General features: G+C 44.7%; 2 protein-coding genes across 7 annotated transcripts in view; one reads left to right on the plus strand and one right to left on the minus strand.

The window, feature by feature from the left end:
* Positions 1-6,531, minus strand: part of scfd2 (sec1 family domain containing 2) — a 131,333-nt gene extending 124,802 nt beyond the window's left edge. The window contains exons 1-2 of the mRNA XM_048253310.1: positions 5,619-6,531; positions 5,186-5,354 (exon numbers count right to left, since the gene is read on the minus strand). Of these exons, the coding sequence (XP_048109267.1) occupies positions 5,186-5,354; positions 5,619-6,432 (983 nt within the window). The 5' untranslated portion in view covers positions 6,433-6,531. The remainder of the gene's footprint in view (positions 1-5,185; positions 5,355-5,618) is intronic.
* A 451-nt stretch (positions 6,532-6,982) lies between these two features.
* Positions 6,983-10,000, plus strand: part of fip1l1a (FIP1 like 1a (S. cerevisiae)) — a 32,199-nt gene continuing 29,181 nt past the window's right edge. For 5 of the 6 annotated variants that reach the window (XM_048253625.1, XM_048253627.1, XM_048253626.1 and 2 more), the window contains exons 1-4: positions 6,983-7,275; positions 7,840-7,864; positions 8,445-8,498; positions 9,790-9,838. In XM_048253625.1, the coding sequence (XP_048109582.1) occupies positions 7,206-7,275; positions 7,840-7,864; positions 8,445-8,498; positions 9,790-9,838 (198 nt within the window). In that variant the 5' untranslated portion in view covers positions 6,983-7,205. The remainder of the gene's footprint in view (positions 7,276-7,839; positions 7,865-8,444; positions 8,499-9,789; positions 9,839-10,000) is intronic. The other variant, XM_048253628.1, reaches the window with a different exon arrangement.

Raw genomic sequence — 10,000 nt, forward strand, 5'->3', positions numbered from 1 at the left:
ATATTCTTTTCAAAACGCAGAGGGTCTTAATCGTGTGTGCGGAAGGCACTAGTAGGCCTTGTGTATCGGATAACCTGTATTCTGCTGCCGCAACTTCGTCATCGCTAATGACTTGTGATACACTACACCGGTACTTTTCCAAATCTGCCAGCTTGCACCTTTCCGCGTCTGATACGGAGCATAATAACAAGCTGGAGTTGCAATCTAGTCTATGTTTAGTGCCCGGCAACCAAATGCCGCTTATGGAAACATAATGCGCATATGGCCTATTTATTATACATGGAAAGTTTGTTTCTCGGCCTGAAATAGAAATGAAAGGAGCAGGCCATCGCTGGCATGGATTTATAAAGAAAAGAGGAGGCTCTATACTTATGCTTGTGTAAGCGCTGAGAGAGCCTGACTGGTTCCCAATGCGTCTGCAGACCTGCGGTAACAAAGGCTGAAGACGACGACGGGCGCATCCTCCAGAGAGGGTCAGGGATAGCGGAGCTATTTAGGGCCGAGTCAGTCAGGAGCCCCGAATAGCCACGCGTCCGTGTCCCCAGCGTGACGTCACGGACAGCACCATGGCTTGGGAGATGTCACGGCACAGAGTTTACCCTGGGCTTCTTCCTCCCTCTCTCTCTCTCTCTCTCTCTCTCTCTCTCTCTCTCTCTCTCTCTCTCTCTCTCTCTCTCTCTCTCTCTCTCTCTCTCTCTCTCTCTCTCTCTCTCTCTCTCTCTCTCTCTCTCTCTCTCTCTCTCTCTCTCTCTCTCTCTCTCTCTCTCTCTCTCTCTCTCTCTCTCTCTCTCTACATCTCTCTCATCTCTCTCTCTCTACATCTCTCTCTCTCTCTCTACATCTCTCTCTTTCCCTCTCTGACAGTGATGAGTTTCTGCTGTACGGTGTGAAAGTAGGTTAGGGCTAGGCGGCTGTGCTGCGCTGTGCCGATGTTATTGCCAAGCTGCTGTTTGCTGTTCTGCTGTTTGTTCAAGGTGGCTTTTGGGGAGCCGGGCGAAGCGTGATCAGCCTGGATCCTCCCCTGTGAGGAGGCGACCAGGGCAGAGAGGGTTTAAAATAGAGCCTGTCATACAGCGAGAGAGAGAGAGAGAGAGAGAGAGAGAGAGAGAGAGAGAAAAGAGAGAGAGAGAGAAAGAGAGAAAGAGGGGGGTGGGAAAAGAGAGAGAGGGGGGAGTAAAAAGGGAGGGAGACAGAGAGAGGAGGGGGTAAAAACAAAGAGAGAGAAAGAGAGGAGGGGGTAAAAAGAGAGAGAGAGAGAGGGAGAGAGAGGGAGAGGTGGCTGCTGGAAAAGAAGAGACTCATCGCCTCTCTTTGAAGGAAGAGCATGCATACAGCCCTCTCAATGATGCTGAGTGAAAGGAAAAAGGGACAGAAAAATAAACAGAGGAAAGAGAAAGTGTAGAACATACATATGGAGAGCACACAGAGAAACTACGATGGCCCCACATGCAGTACATCACATGCTTAAAACTACCCAGCATGCCCACCCTCATCACCACACACACACACACAAACACACACACGTTTTTCATGGCTGCCTACTGAGACACTTACATGTTCATGTGACCCTGAGCACCTGCTGCTTCAAAAACACACACACACACACACACATACACTACATCATCTCTACATGTGCACACATATGCATGTGATCGTCTCAGCAGTAGGTTGCCATGGACGTCATTTTGTGTGTGTGTGTGTGTGTGTGTGTGTGTGTGTGTGTGTGTGTGTGTGTGTGTGTGTGTGTGTGTGTGTGTGTGTGTGTGTGTGTGTGTGTGTGTGTTTGTCTGACAGGCAGGGACAGACACACTTGTGAACTTCAGTTCTTGTGCCTAGTAGCGTGAGGCCAGTCCTGCTGGTGTGTGGGCACCCCGCCCGCCTCTGAACACGGCCCAAGGCCTCATGATCCCGCGGCATTTACTGCACCACCTGCTGTTCTTGGGCCCAGACCCGCTCATCGCGCTCCGTCTCCCCAGAACCACGAGCCACCGGTCCCCCTTCCTGCTCCCGCTCCAGCCCCAGCACCACCCACCGAGCTCAGACGAGAACCCGCTCCAGCGTGGCGGAACACGGGCAGAACCACCCACCACGAGCCGCGGGCCCCTGCTGTTTTCCCCCCCTTCCTACTGGAACCAAACCGGACGGCACGGAACAGACCGGAGCGGCTCAGACAGGCAAGGCCGCTCAGAGACAGCGCCTGGGCGTTTACAGGCCGGGCCTTGACCTTGAAAAAGTCCCCATTCACTTCCAGTGAGGTCTTTTTTTCCTCCAGCACCTCCTCCCTCCTCCTCCTCCTCCTCCTCCTCCTCCCCTCCACGTCTTCCTCCGCCTTCAGTCCTGGGAAACCACATGAGAGGGTGAGGTAGCAGCAGCCCATGTGCTGGTGGGGAGAGGCAGCCATGTAAAACAGGCTGCACACGTGCCTCGGCTAACTAACCAACGACTCAGCCTGGCTCCACCGGCTCTGGTAGCGGGTCATGCGTGCCGCCGCGCACGTAGGGGGGCCAGCTGGTTTGTCTGTGTGTGTGTGTGTGTGTGTGTGTGTGTGTGTGTGTGTGTGTGTGTGTGTTCTGGTGGGAACGGTACTGTAGCTGTTTATCTGTACACATACATGATCACCACTCTCTCTTTCTGAGTATGTGTGTGTGTGTGTGTGTGTGTGTGTGTGTGTGTATATGTGTGTGTGTGTATGGGTATCTGTATGTATGTGCCTGCAGTTTACCTGCATGACACCACTGTGAAGAAATATGACACCCTCTGTGTGTGTGTGTGTGTGTGTGTGTGTGTGTGTATGTGTGTGTGTGTGTGAAAAAGCCTGTGTATGTTTGTCTGGGAGTCATCTTAGGGGTGGTTAAGAACACATTAACTCATCACATTGGTAGATGATTCTCTGCTGTGTGAGATTAGTGCAAAACATCTGGCTGGCATTTCTGCCTTCTCTGACGTGTGAGTGTGTGTGTGTGTGTGGTGCTACTGTAACGATCTAATGAGTGGAAAGGGATGTGGTGGTTGGTGTGTGTGTGTGTGTGTGTGTGTGTGTGTGTGTGTGTGTGTGTGTGTGTGTGTGTGTGTGTGTGTTTGTGTGTGTTTGTGTGCGTTTGTATGTGTGTGTGTGTGTGTGTGTGTGTGTGTGTGTGTGTGTGTGTGTGTGTGTGTGTGTGTGTGTGTGTGTGTGTGTGTGTGCACGTGTGTGCGTGTGCATGTGTGTGCGTATATATGTGGTAGGATGCTTCGGTGCCTGTACATGTGCGCTTCATAGATCATTATTAAATGGCAAACACAAAAAACCTACCCTACTCAAACACGTTGCTAACCTTTACTTTAAAGGTTAACCTCCCTCTGCGGTCCAATTTGTGCATTTTATAACCCCACATTTAACCAAGCACCCAGCAACAGCGGCAACAATCTAAACCTTTACAATCCTAACACCACACTGGCAATGACGCATTATAAGCAGCCAGAATCAGATCAGTGTGTGTGTGTGTGTGTGTGTGTGTGTGTGTGTGTGTGTGTGTGTGTGTGTGTGTGTGTGTCCACATGTTCCTGAGGTAACAAGGAGAGCTGATGACAAACACAGACCTGAGAGCTTGCTCAAGTTTTACAGGATCGTAAACAGGGCAACCATCCTGTCCCATTCTTTTATCAAAAAGATTCATGAGCCATCCCCAGACAGTCTGAACACACCTGACAGCTAAGACTAACCTGATCCTGATAGTCCTCTAATGCAACATAAAGGCTGACTGGCTCCTAATCCCCTGTTTATAACACATGAAATAAAAACTAATGCATCATTTCAGGAATAAAGTAGACAATGGTGATAGTAAATTAATTTGATGATGAGAATCTGATCTGGGGAATATAGCTAGCTCACTGACCTAAAAGGCACTCAAAATAGACATGTCCCCATGACATCTGAACTGAGGTCAGCTATGGCAGATGTTTAGTCAAAATTTATTTGCATAGCACTACTTCAAAAAACTATCATCATCATCATACATCCCTGAGCTGCACTCCAAAAACAGCAAACCTATGGAAACTGTGACAAGGTAAGAAATACTCCCTAACCAAAGAACATATGCAAGCGCAGTAGCAGGGCTGACTCTTATGAAACAACAGACAGATTCCCTCACCAATAGGAAAGTGGCCTGTCCACCGCAGTGGTCAAACAGAGCTGGGTGAGTCAGACCAAACTCACAGCACAGCAGGGCCACGGGGTCGGCCGAAACCACATCCAGGCCTGCAGGACATGACATCGGCAAAACCAGTGGCACAGGGGTGATTTTTTTGTATTATTTTTTTGGCAAACAAAAGCCAGAGAAATTCAAGGAAAAGTGCGGATGACGGTCACAATTCCTGACAGCCTAAGCAGAAAACGTCCAGCGATGTTTGTTTATGTATGTCAACCCCAACAAAATTGAGAGCAGGGGAACACAACACATGCTGTGTGAGAGTGAAAAAAAAATATGCAGAGGGAGTTGAAAAACAAAAAATGGAGAAAAGAATGGGAATGAATATTTGTGTGGACTGAGAGGCCGAGGAGCGCGTGTTTTCTTATGGTTGAAAAACCACAGCTCTGCCCTATGTACAGTAAGGTACAGCAGATCCCCTACCTACAGACATAACCACAGGAGCAAGACAAAAACATTAAAAAGTCCGACTGGTGCCCACAGAATACTGTCTCTTGTCTGAGATTACGCCAACTACCTACAGGAGGTGTGTGTGTGTGTGTGTGTGTGGGGGCAAAACTGCCAATGCAGCACACTTGACAAATGGCCTATCATGCGCCTATATTCCTGGACAGCAGTACTTTGGTCGACAGAGGTCTACTGCACTGTACTAATGGTTTTGCAAGCTAGTAACACATCAATAGACCATTCTTCTAGACTTACAGCACTATATGAAGAGTCTAACAACAATAATCAGTCCTGACCTAAAAAGTGCTTAATCTTAAGCCACTGACACTTCAGCTCACAATAAAGAATTTCACAGCTAACTGGAAGTTGATGTGGCTGTGCTCAGATTTGCCTCTAAATTAAACACTTAATCTACATAATATAAGGAACCCTATCATGCAGCATGTATTCAGTAAATAAACAACATGAGTGGCAGTGGAGCACCACCCCAGCCCTATACATGGCATGACATGGTGATGGGGCATGATTTTGTGTCTGTAAATGCCCCTTACTGGTTTTGTGCCAGGCATCCTGGAGCCAGGACCCCCTCTATGTCTGGGGTGCGATGCAGGTTGGTCAGCTCCAGCATGTCCACCTGGATGTCAGTCATGTGTCCTGGCAACGTAGGCAAGGCAGACAGTATTTTCTCCACAAGGTTATCACCATGATGACCGACAGCTCCTGAAGTAGAAATAGACAGATTGTAACAAATTTTATCTCCAGCATGTTAATAGTAAAACATCTTTGACTAGACTGGACTGTTTATTTTCTACATTTTACAAGGGAATATGTTGCATGTAGATTCCATTCAATGTATACCATCATGCAGCTGATTAATATTGAGACTTTATATTCTCCACCTTTTTTCCAATGGGTTAAAATACTACAGGAGATATGGTGTAGCATTATACAACTATATGAGATAGGAATACAATGATATTGCACCTGTTAGGTCTAGCATCCTGTCTATGAAGACAATTGATGCCTTGTTGGGGGCCATCTTTCTTCTGTTTTTGGCTTGAGGATGATTGGCCAGCTCTCCGGCTATGAGACGGCTCATGGGTCCGACAGCGAAGCTCTCTTCGCGTGTGTTGGTGCATTCAAACATGGTGTTTAACGCCGAAGCCAAGGATTTAATCTGAATCTGCAACTCTGGGGGGAGAGAGTGAATGTCCACATCGAGCAAACTACTAAATCTTTTCTTCTCCGTACGTTTTCGGTTAATGGCTTCGAGGTCGGAAGGGAGCAACGGGAACAGCTGTGAGAAGAGGGGTGAGAGGAGGAACTGCTGCGACAGAGAGGCGAAAACAACCGGTGCATGCATCACCTCAGCGGTGTAGTTCATATCACCCATCCACTCACACAGCTTCTCCTCGAACTGCTCAAACACTGGGTTACCCTCAAGTTCCGTGGTGACATTATTAGCAAGGAGATGAATAGAGTGAGGAACGGCGGTGAAGATAACACAGTACTGAAAATGGCTCATGGAAATGATATCTTTAATGATGTCCGCTGTTCTACCTTTTAGCAGAGTGCTAACGACGAACACAGCCTTGGGTTCGTTGTCTCCTCCAGCCTCAAAGCTAGAAAACTGCTTAATGTTACGTGCTCCAGCCTCTAATAAACTGGTTGCTCCACCATTCCAGTGAAGGCTCTCGCTGCACCTGTCATCCATGAAAACAATTGCTTTCTTTACCTTTGACAGTACCTTGTCCCACATTAAACCCGGAAAACAAGTGAAGCCTTCCATCGTCAGCATCTTTACCGAAAAAATGCTTTTTGAAACTATGTGACGAACACAAAACCAACACGTTTACTAGAAGGTAGCAGCAGGTTTCATTTCACACTCATGTAAACACATGACAGTCTCTTATAGGTGACGTGGCATCGAGCGTCGCGACAGATAAACGTCATAGCATTCTGCCCCTACCAGCCTACCAGCATCCAGCAGCTGGAAGTTTTAAAATGAGCATGATTTTTCTTTGGATAAGAATAATACCAATATCTGAATTAATTTTGGATTGAATAGCATAACAATATGCATTACATTTATTTTAACAAATAAAACTCAAATTGTCACATAATACTATTTATTGAAAAATAAAATAATAATAAAAAAACATCATCAGAGAATTTAGTTGTGCCTTAGTAGTGCCAATTTTACGATTTAAACTTGAATGGCAATGTTATAGCTTGATTTCAGAAAGCATTGGATTTCTTGAGTAGCCTAAAGTTGTGTCTGTCAACTGTCGCTCGAGAGACAGTTGCCATGAGGACGAACTTCTCTGAACTTCCTGTGATCCTAACCGTGGGGTTGTCCACTGTCGGGTGAAAGGTGAACAGTGTGTTCCATAGAAACGTGTTTGATCTCTGTTGACTACGTTGTCATTTAACAGCTGGAATCCACTTTGAATAAGTGTACCACTGTCGATTGACATCTTTCTAACTGTTTCATGAGAGCGCATTTGAGCGTCACAATTTTCAACCACTTGTCAGGCTATTTTTGTGGGGTTCATTTAATTGAACGGTATAATGTCCACAGAGGAGACGGAAAAAGCAACCGATAGTGGCACGGATGACGAAGAAGAGTGGCTATATGGAGGTGAGATTACTTTTCTCACATTGAATGTAAAAGCAACTCATCCATTCGCTTGTTACTAGTGCTGTCATGTCATTTGTCTCTAGAGTTAGTGACGATACGATGTTTAAGTTATCTTGTTATGACTGCTAATCAGTCGTCACATTCAGTGTGCAGTAAGTTGGGGGTGTTAGCTTTAGAAAGCTATGTAGCTAGCGAGGATAGCCTCGGCTGTTGAGCTAAACAGGTGTCACCGTTACTTTTTAAAGGGACCAGTGTGTGGCTGATGAGAGTATGTTAAAGGACGTCTGTTAGTAGCATACTGTCATTCTCAATCTGTGTAATAGCTCAGGTAACGTTATGGCTGTCTGTAATTTACTCACAGTCAGCCAATCAACTTGCCAGTGATTTAATTTGAACTAATTGTTTCTTAGTTTATCTGTTTAAAAGAAAGTTGAAGGAGATCCAGTAACTTTTAATAGACGAATAAAATTGGTTGACTTTGTTTATCAATGCATTGTTAAGATGAATTTAACAGTAATGTTGAGAAAACAACTTGCTGAATGGACATTTTGTTGTTCTGGACAGATGATGATGAAGAACAAAAGGACAGGTGTGTATGATTTTTACGATCTCCCCGTCTTTAATTTTTAGTTTGTATTCTACAGTATGTTGTCGTTTTTTAAATATGTATTATTGTGTTATTATATTATTTAACCACCTATTTGTACAGTACCACTTTGTATGGGACCAGTACCTGGTCTGTTACAGTCCAGCATCCCTCCTACACACACACACACACACACACACACACACAGTGTCTTAAGATCTATTATAGCTGTTGGACTGTGCTAGACATTAGATCACTGCTACAAGATTACAGTCATGTTTGTGTCAGTATGCTGTTTGTCATTTAGGCTGTTGTATATTGTCTGTCCTGTCCTGTCTTATAAATCCTGTCATGTGTTATTTCTTACTATGAAATGCCCCTCAGAGATAAATAAAATCTTTGAATTGAATTGAATACTGTATAACAACAGAAGAACTAAGCTCAAAATATTTTGTTCAGGATGTTTAAAAGCCAGGGTATGCTCACTTGATGAGACCTACACATTTCCCTACATAGCACATCAATAAATTAGGGCTAACCTGTCCTTATGCGTTTTGTTTGTTTGTTTGTTTTTCTTTCACAGTTGTGGGCCTGTCTTAAATGTTACAGTGACCACGCGTCATGACACAGATGTACTGTATGTAGGACATTTTATTTCATACTCATAAGTGTCCTTCATACACCTGTGACACACCGTCGCGTCATAGCCAATTATTCCCAATTTGTGTCGGCCGTCCTGTTCCCTGACATCGCTGAAACTCTCTCATACTAATTATATGATGTGCATTACTTACCCTTATATAACTGTAACGGTGAAGTGAGCTTTTTACAAGAGTGCGCAGTGTACTGACTTGGAATAAGATGGGCTGACACATTTATTTCTCATTAGGGAGAATTGTGCTGCCTTAATGAAGCGTGTAGATTTAATGCCCTTTTCAGTGCAAGGTAATGGCCGAGAGCTGCCGTCAGTACTGAGCGATACGTCTGTGTCGTCACCGATGAGAGAGGAGCGAAATGTGTGAGAAGTCAAGCGAAACATTTAAGACTCTTCGGATGCTCGTTAAATTACGCAGTGGGGTAAGCAATGTTTATGTGCAGGGTGGATAAGGTGGTTCCTAGAGTGATTATTGGATAATAGGGCGTGGAAGGAGGGCATGGTGTGAGTGAATTGTAGCGCATCATCCTGATATTTCGCAAGATATTTACCCATTTCTCATGACATTCACCCAGTTATGCTCCTATTCATCCATTTTACTCTCCCCAACCCCCACGCCTCAGTAGATGATGTATAAAGAAATGCAGGGATGTGTTATACTCGATATGTCTGACTACACATTAAATGCCTCAGCCAACAAAATCCCCAGTTGTTTATAAAACATGTGAGTTGCACAGTTTTGAAGAATAGATCTACATTTAGTCACACGAGGATGAAGATTTGGCCCGGTGTCATTGTTGTGCCTATAAAATGTAATGTTGTAATCGTGCAGTGCATTGCCAATCAGTGAACCAGAGTTTTCTAGTGCTAGATATGTCATGGAACAATTTTGCTTCTTGTGTAGACCGTGAGTAAAAGGTGTTGAGTTAAGGAAGCTTGAACATTCCTCTAATGAGGCCCTTAATGTAGTCTAATGTGTCTGCTTCATGCATTCAGGTCCACATTCAGTGTCTCATCTGTTTCACTATGTTGCCCACATAATGTCATTGTCAAAGTTGATTGTGGATTTGGCCTTCAACTTAGTCACTCGTAGTAATGAAGGAAATCAATAGTATTTTAATTACACATTTTTAAAAAGTCATACATTTTTCTCTTACAAGTATTGCAAAAGCTTTGTCAGCCTTAGGTGATGGTATTCTTGAAATATATCATGGAAAGTTCCATCTGAAGTTGAGTTAGTCATTATTATTCTGATGCCTTCTCATTTCCACAGCTCATTGGCTGAGGGACAGGTGAATGATGGGAACGATGTGGCAAATCAGGTACTAACTAATCTTGAAGTGTATTATTTCTCTCCAGATGTGATGCCTGGACTGAAATGAGTGTTTGTATGAGTCTTTTTTGCTCGTACAGTATGTATATAGCTGTTTTTTTTTTTACATGTGGACTGTGGTCATGAACATGTGAGAACATTGAACTTTACA

This window comes from Alosa alosa, chromosome 9, assembly GCF_017589495.1.
Source record: "Alosa alosa isolate M-15738 ecotype Scorff River chromosome 9, AALO_Geno_1.1, whole genome shotgun sequence".
In the NCBI taxonomy this organism is placed as follows: Eukaryota; Metazoa; Chordata; class Actinopteri; order Clupeiformes; family Clupeidae; genus Alosa; species Alosa alosa.